Source organism: Corvus hawaiiensis, chromosome 22 (assembly GCF_020740725.1).
Source record: "Corvus hawaiiensis isolate bCorHaw1 chromosome 22, bCorHaw1.pri.cur, whole genome shotgun sequence".
Taxonomy (NCBI): domain Eukaryota; kingdom Metazoa; phylum Chordata; class Aves; order Passeriformes; family Corvidae; genus Corvus; species Corvus hawaiiensis.
The window spans coordinates 7898434-7915718 of record NC_063234.1 but is presented as its reverse complement, the minus strand read 5'-3'; the positions used below and the strand labels follow the sequence as shown (position 1 = coordinate 7915718).

Here is a 17285-nt window from a genome sequence, read left to right as displayed (position 1 = left end):
ATCCCATGGGTACAGGTGGATCCCATGGGTACAGGTCCATCCCATGGGTACAGGTGGATCCCGTGGATACAGGTGGATCCCGTGGATACAGGTCCATCCCATGGGTACAGGTGGATCCCATGGGTACAGGTGGATCCCATGGATACAGGTGGATCCCATGGGTACAGGTGGATCCCATGGGTACAGGTGCATCCCATGGGTACAGGTGGATCCCATGGGTACAGGTGGATCCCATGGATACAGGTGCATCCCATGGGTACAGGTGCATCCCATGGGTACCGGTCCATCCCATGGGTACCGGTCCATCCCATGGGTACAGGTGCATCCCATGGGTACAGGTGCATCCCATGGGTACAGGTGGATCCCATGGGTACAGGTGGATCCCATGGGTACAGGTCCATCCCATGGGTACAGGTGGATCCCATGGGTACAGGTGGATCCCATGGGTACAGGTGGATCCCATGGGTACAGGTGCATCCCATGGGTACAGGTCCATCCCATGGGTACAGGTGCATCCCATGGGTACAGGTGCATCCCATGGGTACAGGTGGATCCCATGGGTACAGGTGCATCCCATGGGTACATCCCCAGGAGTGCCAGCCCTGCAGTGGGTGCAGCCCTGTGCCCCAGCTGTCCCCATGTCCTGGTTCCACAGGTGTCCCCAAGCCCCAGCTGTCCCCATGCCCCAGGTGTCCCCAAGCCCCAGGTGACCCCCAGGTGCCCCTGCCCCAGTTGCCCCGTGCCAGCCGGTGTCCCCAAGCCCCAGGTGACCCCCAGGTGCCCCTGCCCCAGTTGCCCCGTGCCCCAGGTGTCCCCAAGCCCCAGGTGACCCCCAGGTGCCCCTGCCCCAGTTGCCCCGTGCCAGCCGGTGCCCGGTGCTGCAGGCGCAGGGCAGCTGCGGGGAGCTGGCGGAGGCCCGGCGGGCGGCGGAGGCCGAGGAGTCGCGGCTGCGGGACGCGCTGGCCAAGACCAGCGAGCTGGCGGCCGGGCTGGCCCGGGACAAGGCGGAGCTGAGCCGGCGGCTGGAGCGGCTGGAGCAGGAGCGGGAGCGGGGCCGGCTGCGCACCCGGGAGCTGTGCCGGGAGCTGGCGCTGCTGCGGGAGCGGCTGGAGCGCGGCCCCCGCCCCGGGAACGAGCGGCGGGGCCCGGAGCGGGCGCGGAAGGACCCCCGGGACGACGGGCGGGGGCTGCGGGAGGAGCTGCGGGAGCTGCGCGGGCTCCACGAGCGGCTGCGCCACAGCCTCGGCCAGGTGGGCACCGCGGGGGCGACTGGGAGGGTGCTGGGGTAACTGGGAGGGATGGGGAGGGCGCCAGGGACGGGTGAGGAGGGGACATGGAGTAACTGGGAGGGTACCAGGGATAACTGGGAGGGTGCCAGGGTAACCGGGAGGAATGGGGAGGGCTCCAGGCATGGGTGGGGAGGGGGCGTGGAGTGACTGGGAGGGTACCAGGGGTAACTGGGAGGAGTGGGGAGGGTGCTGGGGTAACTGGGAGGGTGCCGGGGTAACTGGGAAGGGTGGGGAGGGGGCGTGGAGTGACTGGGAGAGTACCAGGGGTAAATGGGACAGTGCCAGGAACAACTGGGAGAGGTGGGGTGGGTGTCTGGAGTAACTGGGAGGGGACATGGAGTAACTGGCTGTCCGTGAGTGGTAACTGGTGGTCCCTGAGGTGTGCCCGGTGGTCCCTGAGCTGTCGCTGGTGTCACTGGTGTGCCCGCAGGCGGTGCAGGAGCAGAGCGCGGCGGGCGAGGCGCTGGCGCGGGCGCGGGCGGAGCAGGAGCGGCTCCGGGCGGAGCAGGAGCGGCTGGGCCGGGCTCAGGCGGCGCTGGCCCAGGACGGGGCCGGCCTGGCCGTGCAGCTCGCGGCTGCCCAGCGCCAGGAGCGGCACCGCGACCGCGAGGCCGCCGGGCTCAGGTGCGAGCTGCGCCGGGGGGTGCCGGGCTCTGGTGGGTGCCAGGGCGGCTCCGGCCCCGTGCCCAGCCCCGCGCCCCGCGCTCCGGCAGGTCGGAGAAGGAGGGGCTGGAGAGCAGCGTGTTCCAGCTGCAGCAGGAGCTGGCCCAGCTCCAGGCCCGCAACCAGCAGCTGGAGGCCCAGGGCCGGACACTGGCGCAGGCCAAGGAGGCGCTGGAGGGTGAGGGGTCCCGGCCACTCGTGTGTCCCATCGGGCCGGCCGTGCCCAGCTCCAGCCCAGCCGTCCCCATCTTCATCCTCATCCCCGTCATCCTCATCCTCAGCTCCATCCACCTGTCCCCACTGGCAGGGGGTGTCCCCATGACCGAGGGGTGTCCCCACTGATCTGGGGGGTGTCCCCATGACCGAGGGGTGTCCCCGCTGATCTCGAGGGTGTCCCCATGACCAAGGGGTGTCCCATGGCGGGGTGTCCCCATGACCGAGGGGTGTCCCCATGACCGAGGGGTATCCCCGTGACCGAGGGGTGTCCCCGCTAATCTGGGGGGTGTCCCCGTGACCGAGGGGTGTCCCATGGCGGGGTGTCCCCATGACCAAGGGGTGTCCCCCCTGATCTGGGGGGTGTCCCATGGCGGGGTGTCCCCATGACCGAGGGGTGTCCCCGCTGATCTGGGGGGTGTCCCCACGGTGTCCCTCAGCGGAGCTGGGCGCGGCGCGGCGGGAGCGGGCGCAGGAGCTGCGGGAGCGGCGCCAGGCGGTGGCGGTGGCCGAGGCGGCCGCGGTGACAGCGGCCCTGCAGAGCGCCCGCGACGCCCACCGGGAGCAGCTCGAGCACCTCCAGCGAGAGAAGGTGCGCACGGGGCGGGGGGGCACGAGGTTTGGGGCTGCGGGAGTGATTTTGGGGGCTGTGGTGGTGATTTTGGGACTTTGGGGTACTGTGGTGGGGTTTTTTAGGGCGTGATGGTGAATTTTTGGGTGTGATGGTGATTTTGGGGCGTTTTAAGGATGATTGTAGGGGCACGATGTTGGTTATTGGGGAATAATGTTGGGTTTTGGGGCGAAATGGGTTTTGGGGTAAATTTTTGGGTGTTGTGGCTCAGTGGCGATTTTTGGGGTGAAATACAGATTTCTGGGGTGCGGAGCTGATTTTTGATGCACACGCTGATTGTTGAGGGCACAGTGGTGATTTTTGGGGTGCAACCTTGATTCCTGACGTTCCCGCTGATTTTTGGCGCACGATGCTCGGGGTGCAGTGCTGCTCGTTTGGGTTCACTGATGACATTTTTGGGGTTCACTGATGATTTTTGGGGTTCCTCGATGATCTGTGGGGTTGGCAGGAGGAGCTGGAGGCCGAGCGGGGCCGGCTGGTGCAGGAGCACGAGGAGCTGGTGGCCGAGCTGGCGGCAGCGCGGCAGCAGCGCCAGAGCGAGAAGCAGCAGGTGGGTGACCCCGGTGCCCCCCCGGCCCTGTGCCAGCCCCGTGTCCCCCAGCCCTGGGCCAGCCCTGCTGTCCCCCCAGGCGCTGGCGCTGCAGGAGGAGGAGCGGGTAGCCCTGGCGGGGACACTGGCGGGGCTCCAGCGGAGCCTGGACGAGGCCACGGCCGAGCTGGAGCAGCAGCGGCGAGAGGTCACGAGCCACCAGGAGAAGGAGCAGGTGGGTTTGGGGGGCTCCCAGGACCCCCCCCAGGGTGGCACAGAGCCCCACAGAGCCCCCACTTCAAGCCCCCGTGCCCAGGTGTCCCCCCCTCATTGCGACCCCCACTGCCAAAGTGTCCCCTCCTACTGTGGCCACCATGCCTGGGGGTCCCCCATGTCACCCCCCAGTTCCTGGGTGTCCCCCACTGCAACTCCTCCTGTCTGAACATCTCCTGTGGCCCCCCATGCCTGGGGATCCCCCATGCCACCCCCCCGTTGCATCTCCCCATTCATGGCTATCCCACATGGCCCCCCCATTGAAGCCCCCCCTTTCTGGGTATCCCCCCCACTGCAGCCCCCCATGCCCCAAATGCACCCCCCTGCCTGAGCCTCACCCCCACCACTGCACGACCCCCGCAGTGACCCCTTTCTCGCAGCCCCCCAACTTCACCCCACATGTCCTCGAGCAATGGGGCTCAGCTGTGGTACCTGAGCCCCCTCACCCCATCCCTGTACCACCCCCATTGCCCCCCTCTTCCTGGGACCCCATCCCCATTGCCCCCCTGCCTCCGGGACCCCACCCCCGTCGTGCCGCCCCCCGGGAGCCCCCAAAGGAGGGCGGAGGGGGGTCTCAGGGTGCCGTGCCCCGCTCAGGGCTTGGCCGCGGAGCTGCGCTCGCTGCGGGCGCGGGCGGAGGAGGCGGCGCTGAGCCACGAGCGGGAGGCGAGGACGCTCCGGGACGAAGCGGCAGCGGCGGCCAAGCAGCGGGACAGCGCCCTGCGGGAGGCGAGTTCCCCCCCCAAACGCCTTCCCGCCCCTCTGAGTCCCCGAAGCCCCCTAAATCCCGGCTCCGGGCAGGCGGAGGAGGCGCGGGCGCAGCTGCGGGCGGTGGCGGAGGCGCGGGCGGCGGCGCGGCGGGAGCTGCAGGAGGCGCAGCGCCAGGCCCGGGACAGCCGCGAGGGCCGGGACGCGGAGCGGCGGCGGGCGCAGGAGGCGCGGCGGGCCCTGGGCGACGCGGGCCGCGAGAAGGAAGCGCTGCAGCGCTCCAACGAGGAGCTGCGGGCGGCCCTGCGGCGCGCCGAGGGAGAGCGCATCAGGTCGGGAGGGCGGGATGCGCCGGGACACGGGATGCCCGAGCTGGGAGGTGCAGGGGGAGGGTGCGGCGCCTTGGAGGGGATGCTCAGGGCTGGAAGGATGCTCAGGATAAGGGAACGTCCAGGCTGGGAGATACAGGAGTCGGAGTGATGGCTGGGACAAGAGGCTGCCCAAGCTGGGAGATGCAGGAGTTGGGAGACGCTCAGGATGAGGGAAGCAGAAGTTTGGAGATGCAGGAGTTGGGAGACGCTCAGGATGAGGGAAGCTGGGAATTACAAGGGTGATCCCCACCCTGGAGGGCGATGCCTGGGCTGGGGGTGATGCTCGGGACACAGGGACGCTCAGGTTGGGATGCTCCCGTCGGGATGGGGCGATGCTCCAGGTCAGGGGGGCACTCAGGACAAGGTGATGGAAATTTGGGGATGGGGACGGGCACAGCTGGGGCAGTGCTGGGGGGTGCTGCCAGCCCCTGCTCCGCGCTGCCGCAGCCTGAAGCGCTCCGGGGAGGACAAGGAGCAGCGGCTGGCGCTGCTGGAGGCGGCGCGGGCGGCGGCCGAGCGGGAGGTGTCGGAGCTGCGGGCGGCGCTGCGGGGGCTGGAGCGCGCCCGCCTCGAGAGCCGCCGGGAGCTGCAGGAGCTGCGCCGCCAGGTCAGGGACAGCGGGGACGGCGGGGGTGGCACAGCCCCTCCCCGGCCTTCGGGGGCGTCCCCGAACCGCTGCCGCCGTCCCGTGGGCAGGTGAAGGAGCTGGACAGCGAGAACAGCCGGCGGGGCCGAGAGCTGGGGGAGCTGCAGGCGCGGGTGGCCCTGGAGGAGCAGCGGGAGCAGCGGAGCCGCCGCGAAGCCTCCGGCCTCCGGCAGAAGGTGGCGGAGAGCGAGGCCGGCACCGAGGCCGCCAGGAAGGAGGTGAGGGCACCCTTCGTGGGTGTCCCGTGTCCCGAAGTGTCCCTGTCCCGCCACAGCTGGCTATCCTGTGTGTCTGGAGGTGTCCCTGTCCCCGAACCCCATAGCTTGGCGCTTTTTGTCCCCAGTCATCCCCGTCACTGTGGTATCCTGTGTCCCTGGGTGTTCCCATCACCCCACTGCCCCATCCCCTGCATCCCTGGAGCTCCCATCACCCCACTGCTCCATCCCCTGCATCCCTGCAGTTCCCTGTTACCCCACTGCCCCATCCCCTGCATCCCTGGAGTTCCCATCACCCCACTGCCCCATCCCCTGCATCCCTGCAGTTCCCTGTTACCCCACTGCCCCATCCCCTGCATCCCTGGAGTTCCCATCACCCCACTGCCCCATCCCCTGCATCCCTGCAGTTCCCTGTTACCCCACTGCCCCATCCCCTGCATCCCTGGAGTTCCCATCACCCCACTGCCCCATCCCCTGCATCCCTGGAGCTCCCATCACCCCACTGCCCCATCCCCTGCATCCCTGGAGCTCCCATCACCCCACTGCCCCATCCCCTGCATCCCTGGAGCTCCCATCACCCCACTGCCCCATCCCCTGCATCCCTGGAGCTCCCATCACCCCACTGCCCCATCCCCTGCATCCCTGCAGTTCCCTGTTACCCCACTGCCCCATCCCCTGCATCCCTGCAGTTCCCATCACCCCACTGCCCCATCCCCTGCATCCCTGCAGTTCCCTGTTACCCCACTGCCCCATCCCCCGCATCCCTGCAGTTCCCTGTTACCCCGCTGCCCCATCCCCTGCATCCTTACGGGTCCTCCATCCCCATTGCTCCCTCCCTGCCATCCCCGTCCCTCCATGCCTCCCACGCCCCCGTTCCCCTCTCTCCTCACCCCTTCCCTCGCGGCTCCCGCAGCTGCAGCAGCTCCAGCAGCGCCTGGCGGAGGCGGAGCAGGAGTTCCGGCAGCGGGAGCAGGAGCTGTCCCGCAGCCTGGAGGAGGCGCGGGGCAATGAGAAGAAGCTGCTGGCGGACGCCCGGAACCTGCAGCTGAAGGTGGAGGCGGCGCGGGCCGAGGTGGCCGAGCTGGGGCTGCGGCTGAGCGCGGCGCAGGGCCGGGCCCAGGGGCTGGAGGCGGAGCTGGCCCGGGGCGAGGAGCAGCGCAGGGCCACCGAGTCCCGCCTGGGCGGCCTCCAGGCCACCCTGCGCCGCACCGTGGCCGTCGCCAGGGCCAAGGGTGAGCGGCCCCGGCTGGGGCTGAGGGGAAGGGACGTGTCCCTCTGCGGGACCCCGTGTCACCCCACTGACCCAGCCCTGGGGGTCTCCAGCACACCAGTGCTGCGGCTCCTGCATCCCGGGGGTCTCCATACCCCCCCAAATTCCATCCCCTGCATCCCCGGGGTCTCCACACCCCAAATTCCATCCCCTGCATCCCGGGGGTCTCCAAACCCCCAAATTCCATCCCCTGCATCCCCGGGGTCTCCACACCCCCAAATTCCATCCCCTGCATCCCGGGGGTCTCCATACCCCCCCAAATTCCATCCCCTGCATCCCCGGAGTCTCCACACCCCCAAATTCCATCCCCTGCATCCCCGGCGTCTCCCAAACCCCCAAATTCCATCCCCTGCATCCCAGGGGTCTCCCAACCCCCCAAATTCCATCCCCTGCATCCCCGGGGTCTCCCAAATCCCCAAATTCCATCCCCTGCATCCCAGGGGTCTCCCAACCCCCCAAATTCCATCCCCTGCATCCCCGGGGTTTCCCAGACCCCCAAATTCCACCCCCTGCATCCCCGGGGTCTCCACACCCCCAAATTCCATCCCCTGCATCCCCGGGGTCTCCCAAACCCCCAAATTCCATCCCTTGCATCCCTGGGGTCTCCCAACCCCTCAAATTCCATCCTCTGCATCCCCGGGGTCTCCCAACCCCCCAAATTCCATCCCCTGCATCCCCGGGGTTTCCCAGACCCCCAAATTCCACCCCCTGCATCCCCGGGGTCTCCACACCCCCAAATTCCATCCCCTGCATCCCCGGGGTCTCCCAAACCCCCAAATTCCATCCCTTGCATCCCCGGGGTCTCCCAAACCCCCAAATTCCATCCCTTGCATCCCTGGGGTCTCCCAACCCCCAAATTCCATCCCCTGCATCCCCGGGGTCTCCAAACCCCCAAATTCCATCCCCTGCATCCCCGGGGTCTCTAAACCCCCAAATTCCAACCCCTCCATCCCCGGGGTCTCCAAGCCCCCAGATTCCATCCCCTGCATCCCCTGGGTCTCCACACCCCCAAATTCCATCCCCTGCATCCCCGGGGTCTCCAAACCCCCAAATTCCAACCCCTGCATCCCTGGGGTCTCCCAAACCCCCCAAATTCCATCCCCTGCATCCCCTGGGTCTCTAAACCCCCAAATTCCATCCCCTGCATCCCCTGGGTCTCTAAACCCCCAAATTCCATCCCCTGCATCCCGGGGGTCTCCAAACCCCCAAATTCCATCCCCTGCATCCCGGGGGTCTCCATACCCCCAAATTCCATCCCCTGCATCCCGGGGGTCTCCATACCCCCAAATTCCATCCCCTGCATCCCCGGGGTCTCCAAACCCCCAAATTCCATCCTCTGCATCCCCGGGGTCTCCAAACCCCCAAATTCCATCCCTTGCATCCCCTGGGTCTCTAAACCCCCAGATTCCACCCCCTGCATCCCCGGGGTCTCCACACCCCCAAATTCCATCCCCTGCATCCGTGGGGTCTCTAAACCCCCAAATTCCATCCCCTGCATCCCGGGGGTCTCCCAACCCCCAAATTCCACCCCCTGCATCCCCGGGGTCTCCACACCCCCAAATTCCATCCCCTGCATCCCCGGGGTCTCCCAAACCCCCAAATTCCATCCCTTGCATCCCTGGGGTCTCCCAACCCCCAAATTCCATCCCCTGCATCCCCGGGGTCTCCAAGCCCCCAAATTCCATTCCCTGCATCCCCTGGGTCTCCCAAACCCCCAAATTCCAACCCCTGCACCCCGGGGTCTCCCAAACCCCCAAATTCCATCCCCTGCATCCCCGGGGTCTCCAAACCCCCAAATTCCATCCCCTGCACCCCGGGGTCTCCCAAACCCCCAAATTCCATCCCCTGCATCCCTGGGGTCTCCCAACCCCCCAAATTCCATCCTCTGCATCCCCGGGGTCTCCAAACCCCCAAATTCCATCCCTTGCATCCCCTGGGTCTCTAAACCCCCAAATTCCATCCCCTGCATCCCCTGGGTCTCTAAACCCCCAAATTCCATCCCCTGCATCCCCGGGGTCTCCAAACCCCCAAATTCCATCCCCTGCATCCCGGGGGTCTCCATACCCCCAAATTCCATCCCCTGCATCCCTGGGGTCTCCATACCCCCAAATCCCACCCCCTGCCCCCCTTTGCTCCCCCACTGCTCCATCCCCCCAGCCCAGCCCGGTGTCCCCCCGCCTCCCCGCTTTTTCCCCCACAGGCGGGGGCCCGGAGGGGCCGGGAAGCCCCGGCTCGTTCCCGGATCCCGACGCCGATCCCGAGGCGCTGCGGGCGGCGCTGCGGGAATTCCTGCGGGAGCTGCAGGACGCGCAGCGGGAGCGGGTGCGTCCCCCTGTGCCTCCCGTCCCCGCTACCCCCAAAAAGGCCCTTGGCCAGCCCGTTGCCAGCCCGGTGCCGTGTTCCCGGCGCAGGAGGAGCTCCGGGGGCAGCTGGGCAGCCTGGGCCGGCGCCTGGCGGAGGCGGAGGCGGAGCGGGACAGCGCCGGCGCCCGCGCACAGCAGCTCCAGAAACTGCTGGAGGAGAGCGAGCAAGGTGAGGGGGGTTTTTTGGGAGTTGGGGGATTCGGGGTGGTTTGGAGCCTCCACAACGAGTGGGAGCTTGGAGGGAAACTGAGGCACCGGGAGGGGAGGGTGCTCCCCGGGATTTCCTCCAAAATCCTGGTGGAAAACGTCGTAAATCCCAGTAAACCCCAGTAAAACTCTTCTGTATCGCCTTTAAACCCCAGTGCAAGTGGTAAAAACTTCCGTGTATCTCTCTAAACGCAATAAAACCCCTCTGCATGCCCCATAAATCCCAGTAAGATGGGTAAAACTCTCGTGGATGCCCATAAATCTCACTAAAACTGGTAAACTCCCCTATGGATCCCATGTAAATACCAGTTAAACTGGTAGACTCCACAAAACCCAGTAAAATCCCCCGTGCAAACTCCATAAATCCCAATAAAGTGGGCAGAACCTGTCTGCATCCCACGTAAATCCCAGTAAAACCAGTAAATTCCCTGTGTATTTCCTGCAAACCCCAATAAAACGGCTGAAAAAACCCTGAGCAAACTCCATAAATCCCAATAAAATTAAATTTAAAAGCCAAAACATTAAATAATAATAATTTTAAAACCCAACCCATTTAAAAAATCCCCATAAACTGCAGTGAAACTGGTGAACTCCCCTGCAGATCCCACGTAAATCCCAGTAAAACCGGTAAACTCCCTGGGCAGTCTCCATAAATCCCAATAAAGTGGGTAAAAGCCCTGTGCATCCCTCTTAAGCCCCGGTAAACCCAAGAACCCCTCCCAGTTTATCGCCCATAAACTCCAAATAAATTGGGAAAATCTCCCTGCGCCCCACAGGCACCCCAGGAAAACTGGGAAATGCCCTGAGCAAACGCCATAAATCCCAATAAAGTGGGTGAAACGCCCCCTGAATGTCCCATAAACCTCGGTAAAACTGGTAACCTCCAGCGGATCCCCTGTAACTCCCAGTAAAACTGGGAACCCCCCCGTGCAAACTCCGTAAATCCCAGTAAAATGGGTAAAACCCCTGTGCACCCCCATGAACCCCAGCAGAACTGGGAACTCCCCAGTGGGTCCTCTGTAAACCCAGGAAAACTGGGCAAACCCCTGTGCATCCCCCTTAAATCCCAGTAACCCCCCTGCCTCCCCAGTAAACCCCAGTCAACTCCTGCTGAATCCCTTTAAATCCCAGTCAACCCCCCTAAACCCCAGTAAATCCCCATAAATCCCAGTAACCCTCCTAAAACCCCCGTAAACCCCCCAAAACCCCAGTAAACCCCCTAAAACCCCAGTAAACCCCCATAAATCCCAGTAACCCCCCTAAACCCCAGTCAACCCCCCTAAACCCCAGTAAACCCCCATAAATCCCAGTAAACCCCCTAAAACCCCAGTAAACCCCCCTAAACCCCAGTAAACCCCCCTAAACCCCAGTAAATCCCCATAAATCCCAGTAACCCCCCTAAAACCCCAGTAAACCCCCCTAAAACCCCAGTAAACCTCCCTAAACCCCAGTAACCCCCCTAAAACCCCAGTAAAGCCCCCTAAAACCCCAGTAACCCCCCTAAAACCCCAGTAAACCCCCATAAATCCCAGTAACCCCCCAACATCCCCTGTAAACCTCTCTGCAACTCCCATAAACCCCAATGAACCCCTGCTGCATCCCCCAGAAACCCCAGTAAACCCCAGTAACCCCCTCTGCACCCCCACAAACCCCAGTAACCCCCTCTGCACCCCCACAAACCCCAGTAACCCCCCTCTTTACCCCCAAATCCCCGGTGTCCCCTCTTTCCCCCAAATCCCCGGTGTCCCCTCTTTCCCCCAAATCCCCGGTGTCCCCTCTTTACCCCAAATCCCCGGTGTCCCCTCTTTACCCCCCAAATCCCCGGTGTCCCCTCTTTCCCCCAAATCCCCGGTGTCCCCTCTTTACCCCAAAGCCCCGGTGTCCCCTCTTTCCCCCCAAATCCCCGGTGTCCCCTCTTTACCCCCAAGCCCCGGTGTCCCCTCTTTCCCCCAAAGCCCCGGTGTCCCCTCTTTACCCCCAAATCCCCGGTGTCCCCTCTTTACCCCCAAATCCCCGGTGTCCCCTCTTTACCCCAAAGCCCCGGTGTCCCCTCTTTACCCCCAAATCCCCGGTGTCCCCTCTTTACCCCCAAGCCCCGGTGTCCCCTCTTTACCCCAAAGCCCCGGTGTCCCCTCTTTACCCCCAAATCCCCGGTGTCCCCTCTTTACCCCCAAGCCCCGGTGTCCCCTCTTTACCCCAAATCCCCGGTGTCCCCTCTTTCCCCCAAATCCCCGGTGTCCCCTCTTTACCCCCCAAATCCCCGGTGTCCCCTCTTTACCCCCAAATCCCCGGTGTCCCCTCTTTCCCCCAAATCCCCGGTGTCCCCTCTTTACCCCCCAAATCCCCGGTGTCCCCTCTTTACCCCAAAGCCCCGGTGTCCCCTCTTTACCCCCCAAAGCCCCGGTGTCCCCTCTTTACCCCCCAAATCCCCGGTGTCCCCTCTTTCCCCCCAAATCCCCGGTGTCCCCTCTTTCCCCCAAATCCCCGGTGTCCCGGTAACGCGGGCAGGGCCCGGTCCCCGCCGCGCTGACCGCGGGCCCCGCTGTGGCCGCGCAGGGCGCCGAGAGCTGAGCGGCTCCCGGGCCGCGCTGCTGCTGCGGGAGGAGACCCTGCGCCATTCCCAGCGGGAATGCCGCGAGCTGCGGGACAGGCTGGCGGGCCTGGAGCGGAGCCTGCGCTCTGCCGAGCGGGAGCGCCGCGCGGCGCAGGTGGGAATGTGCGGAGTGCAGGTGGGAATGCGGGACAGGCCGGCGGGAAGGATGGGTATCCCGGGCGGGAACGATGGGTATCCCGGGCGGGAAGGATGGGTATCCCGGCTGGGAATGATGGATATCCCGGGCGGGAAGGATGGGTATCCCGGGCGGGAAGGATGGGTATCCCGGGCGGGAAGGATGGATATCCCGGCTGGGAATGATGGATATCCCGGGCGGGAAGGATGGGTATCCCGGGCGGGAAGGATGGGTATCCCGGGCGGGAACGATGGGTATCCCGGCTGGGAACGATGGATATCCCGGCTGGGAAGGATGGATATCCCGGGCGGGAAGGATGGGTATCCCGGGCGGGAAGGATGGGTATCCCGGGTAGGAATGATGGATACCCCGGGTGGGAACGATGGATATCCCGGGTAGGAATGATGGAGGCAGTCCAGGTGGGGGGGATGATGGGTATTCCAAGCGGGAATGTTGGGCAGTCCAGGCGGGAATAATGGGTATCCCATGTGGGAACGCCGGGCAGCACAGGCAGGAATGTGGGACAGTCCAGGTGGGAACGCTGGGTGTCCCAAGTGGGAATGCTGGACAACCCACTTGGGAATGCTGGGTAGTCAAGGTGGGAGTGATGGGTACCCCAGGTGGGAATGTGGGGCAGCCCAGGTGGGAACGCCGGGCTGCACAGGCGGGAATGCGGGCCAGTCCGGGTGGGAATGCCGGGCTGCACAGGCGGGAATGCGGGCCAGTCCGGGTGGGAATGCGGGCCAGTCCGGGTGGGAATGCCGGGCTGCACAGGCGGGAATGCGGGCCAGTCCGGGTGGGAATGCGGGCCAGTCCACGTGGGAATGCGGGGCAGCCCGGGTGGGAATGCCGGGCAGTCCCTGCGGGCACGGCTGCGCGCCCGGCACATCCCGGCTCCAATGCCGCGTCCCGGCGGCTCCAGGAGAAGCTGGGCGAGCTGGAGGAGGCCCGGCAGAGGCTGGAGCTGTGCGAGAGCCGGAGCTCCCGGCTGGAGCTGCAGCGGCGGGCGCTGGAGGGGGAGCTGGGCCGCGCCCGGCGCGCTCTGGCGGAGCGGGACGCGGAGGCGCGGGAGCGAGCGGAGCTGCTGCGGACACAGGTACGGCACCGATCCCGGCGCATTCCAGCGGCCGGACTGGCTTTGGGGAAACCCCGTCCCACAGTTCCCCCTCCGCCCCCTCCCAGTGCCTCCTGAAACACTTCCCAGTCCCACAGGTCCCCCTCAGCCCCCTCCCAGTTCCCACTGAACCCGCTCCCAGTTCCCAAAGTCTCCACAGTTCCTCCGAACCCACTCCCAGTTCTCCCTGAATCCCCTCCCAGTTACCCCTGAATCACCTCATGGTTCCCACAGTTCCTCCCAAACGCCTTCCCAGTTTGCCCTAAACCCACTCCCAGTCCCCCCAGTTCCCCCTGGACCCCATTCCAGTTGTCCCCAGTTCCCCCAAAACCCCTCTCAGTCGCCCAGTTCTCCCTGAATCCCCTCCCAGTTCCCCTTTAACCCTCTCTCAGCTCCCCCAGTTCCCCCAAACCCCTTCCAAGTCCCCCAGTCCCCCCTGAATCCCCTCCCAGTTCCTCTGTTTTCCCCTGCACCTCCTCCCGTTCCCCCGAGCCCTTTCCCAGCCCCACAGTTCCCCCCGATCCTCTTCTCAGTTCCCCCTAAACCCCCTCCCACTTCCCCCAGTTCCCCTGAACCCCTTCCCAGACCCCCCATTTCCCCCCGAGCCCCCTCCCAGTCCCCCCAGTCCCCCCAGTTCCCCCACTCTCCGCCTCCGCTCCCGGGCGCAGCTGGCTCAGGCCGAGCCCGGCTCCGGGCCGCTCCCGGTGCTGCCGGACAGCGGCTCCCGGGGGGACGCTGCGGCCGTGCCCGAGGGCTCCCGGCTCCACGAGCGGCTCCTGCAGCTCCAGAACGCCCTGGCCGCCGGCGAGACGGACCGGAGGCTGCTCCAGGTGCGATCGGAACCCCCTCCCGGTGCCCCCAGTTCCTCCCGAACCCCCTCCCCGTTCCCCTGAACCCCTTCCCGGTCCCCTCATTCTCCCTGAATCCCTTTCCCAGTCCCCCCAGTTCCCCCCAAACCTCCTCCCACTTCCCCCCTGGAACCCTTTCCCACTTCCCCCAGTTCCCTCTGAACCCCTCCCAGTGCCCCCATTCATCCTGAACCAATCCCAGTCCCCCCCAGTTCCCACTGAAACCCCTCCCACTTCCCCCTGGACCCTTTCCCAGCTCCCCCAGTCCCTCTTAACCCCCTCCCAGTTTTTCCTGAGCCCATTCCCAGTCCCTCTGAGCCCCCTGCCAGTCCCTGGTGTCCCGGGGGTGTCCCGGGGTGTCCCGGGGGTGTCCCGAGGGTGTCCCGGTGTCCCGAGGGTGTTCCAGGGTGTCCCGGGGGTGTCCCGAGGGTGTCCCGGGGCTGCCCTAGGGTGTCCCAGGGTGTCCCGGGGCTGTCCCAGGGTGTCCCAGGGTGTCCCGGGGGTGTCCCAGGGTGTCCCGGTGTCCCGGGGTGTCCCAGGGTGTCCCGAGGGTGTCCCGAGGGTGTCCCGGGGCTGTCCCAGGGTGTCCCGGGGTGTCCCAGGGTGTCCCGGGGGTGTCCCGGGGTGTCCCGGGGCTGTCCCAGGGTGTCCCAGGGTGTCCCGGGGTGTCCCGGGGGTGTCCCGAGGGTGTCCCGGGGTGTCCCGGGGCTGTCCCAGGGTGTCCCAGGGTGTCCCGGGGCTGTCCCAGGGTGTCCCGAGGGTGTCCCAGGGTGTCCCGGGGCTGTCCCAGGGTGTCCCAGGGTGTCCCGAGGGTGTCCCGGGGCTGTCCCGGGGCTGTCCCGGTGTTCCGGGGTGTCCCAGGGTGTCCCGGGGCTGTCCCGGGGTGTCCCAGGGTGTCCCGAGGGTGTCTCGGGGCTGTCCCAGGGTGTCCCAGGGTGTCCCGAGGGTGTCCCGGGGCTGTCCCGGGGCTGTCCCGGGGCTGTCCCGGTGTTCCGGGGTGTCCCAGGGTGTCCCGAGGGTGTCCCGGGGCTGTCCCGGGGCTGTCCCGGTGTTCCGGGGTGTCCCAGGGTGTCCCGGGGCTGTCCCGGTGACCCCCCGGTGTCGCAGGAGGGGCTGGAGGAGGCGCGGCGGGCGCTGGCGGAGGCGCGGCGGGAGAAGGGAATGCTGCGGGAGCAGCTGCGGGAGCAGCGGGAGCTGGGAATGCTGCGGGAATCGGGAATGCTGCGGGAGCTGGGAATGCTGCGGGAGCCGGGAATGCTCCGGGAATCGGGAATGCTCCGGGAGCCGGGGAAGGCGCAGGAGCAGGGAATGCTGCGGGAGCTGGGAATGCCGCCCAACAGGGAACCCCAGGACCGGCAGCAGGAGGTGAGCGGGGGGGGGTGCACCCCAAATTCCCTGACCTTTGACCCCAGACAGGACCCTGTGGATCCCCCATAAATAATTATCTAATGATTATCTAATGTCTGTATTATCATATCTAATTATCTGGTACTGCATTAGATAACAGATCTATTATCTGGTGTAGGTATTTTAAAATACACCTTTTTTACTCTGGTATATTTGGGGCTTTATCTGTATTTTTATCTATTTTACAGAATAATTTCTGCATTTATGTATCTATTTCCCATTTTATACATATTTACAAATTTTACTCTATTTCTGTATTATTCTGTATTTTCGGATTTTATATATTATATATTTAATATATAATATATTATAGATAATATATTATATCTAGTTATATTTTTTATATCTTATGTGTATACTTCTGGCTTCACATATTTTTATCTCTATTATACATACTTTAATATATATTTATATATTCCATGTTTTTATATCTGCTACACATACTTTAATGCCTATTTTTAAAAGTACACACGTAAATATTTATTTTGCCTGTATCTACACATAAAAATATCTAAAATATACTTTTATATATTCAATATCTTTATTTATTTTTATTTTAAATAGCCTAATTTATATTAAGTATATTTATATATTTATAGCATATTAAGTACTATTTATAATAAGTATATACAAGATCTATAACATGTTATAGATAATTAGCATATGTTTATAATAAAATAGCTCTATATTAATATTAAATATAGAAATATTTAAAATAAAAATGCATATATATTTATAGAATACATACGGTATGCATTTATACAGCACAGAAATGTTATATGTAACATGATATTTATAAAATATCATAGAATAATTATGTGTAATTATTATATATAAAATATAATAGAATATATACAATAGAATGTGTATAATATAATATAATATAATACAATACAATATATATTCTATTAATATAAAACATACAAGTATTTTACATAATTATATATAAAATATAATTATATTAAATACAATTATATAGATCATATCAATATTGCACATCAAATAATAGATTATTGTTATGAATTATAGAAATATAAATATTATATAGATACAATTTTGTATTTTATTAATTTTTAATGGTTTAACCATATAATATAGATATATTTTATTACGAACATATATTAAATATGCAGATATTTAACACATTCTGGATATTTATTATACACATAGGCTATTTAAAATAATATTATTATTTATATTTATAATTATATATTAATAATAATATTATGTAATAATAATATTTATTAAAATTAATATATTGAATCTATTAAAATGTGTTTTAGATATTTTTATGTGTATATATGAGCAAAATCGATATGTGCGTATACGTATTTTAAGAATAGGTATTGAAATAGGTGTAATGGATGTAAGAACACCCGTAACAAACAAATACATGAATATTTCTGTATTTATACCTGCATCTCTCTGTACGAACCGCCCCCGTCTCTCTCAGGGCCCGCAGCAGCAGCAGCAGCAGCAGCAGCAGGAATCTCCCGGCCGGGCCGGGCTCCCGCAGCTCCCGGCGGGCTCGGCCGAGCAGCAGCTGCAGGAGGCTCGGAAGCGAATCCAGGTGCTGCGGGTGGGTGCCTGCGCCAGGAGCTGATCCCGATCCATGGGCTGGGAGCTGATCCCGATCCCTGCGCCGGGAGCTGATCCTGATCCCTGGGCTGGGAGCTGATCCCGATCCATGGGATGGGAGCTGATCCTGATCCATGATCCCGATCCCTGGGCTGGGAGCTGATCCCGATCCCTGGGATGGGAGCTGATCCCAATCCCTGTGCCGGGAGCTGATCCCGATCCCTGGGATGG

General features: G+C 62.2%; 1 protein-coding gene across 5 annotated transcripts in view; it reads left to right on the top strand.

Moving 5' to 3' along the window:
* Positions 1-17285, top strand: part of CROCC (ciliary rootlet coiled-coil, rootletin) — a 32522-nt gene that overhangs the window by 12446 nt on the left and 2791 nt on the right. For all 5 annotated transcript variants that reach the window (XM_048326611.1, XM_048326609.1, XM_048326610.1 and 2 more), the window contains exons 15-32: positions 885-1250; positions 1720-1913; positions 2003-2130; positions 2606-2757; positions 3245-3346; positions 3426-3560; positions 4196-4327; positions 4400-4638; positions 5125-5284; positions 5374-5541; positions 6452-6770; positions 9009-9130; positions 9220-9340; positions 11935-12086; positions 13030-13203; positions 13890-14051; positions 15177-15434; positions 16930-17055. In XM_048326611.1, coding sequence (XP_048182568.1) covers positions 885-1250; positions 1720-1913; positions 2003-2130; positions 2606-2757; positions 3245-3346; positions 3426-3560; positions 4196-4327; positions 4400-4638; positions 5125-5284; positions 5374-5541; positions 6452-6770; positions 9009-9130; positions 9220-9340; positions 11935-12086; positions 13030-13203; positions 13890-14051; positions 15177-15434; positions 16930-17055 — 3210 coding nt within the window. The remainder of the gene's footprint in view (positions 1-884; positions 1251-1719; positions 1914-2002; positions 2131-2605; positions 2758-3244; positions 3347-3425; positions 3561-4195; positions 4328-4399; positions 4639-5124; positions 5285-5373; positions 5542-6451; positions 6771-9008; positions 9131-9219; positions 9341-11934; positions 12087-13029; positions 13204-13889; positions 14052-15176; positions 15435-16929; positions 17056-17285) is intronic.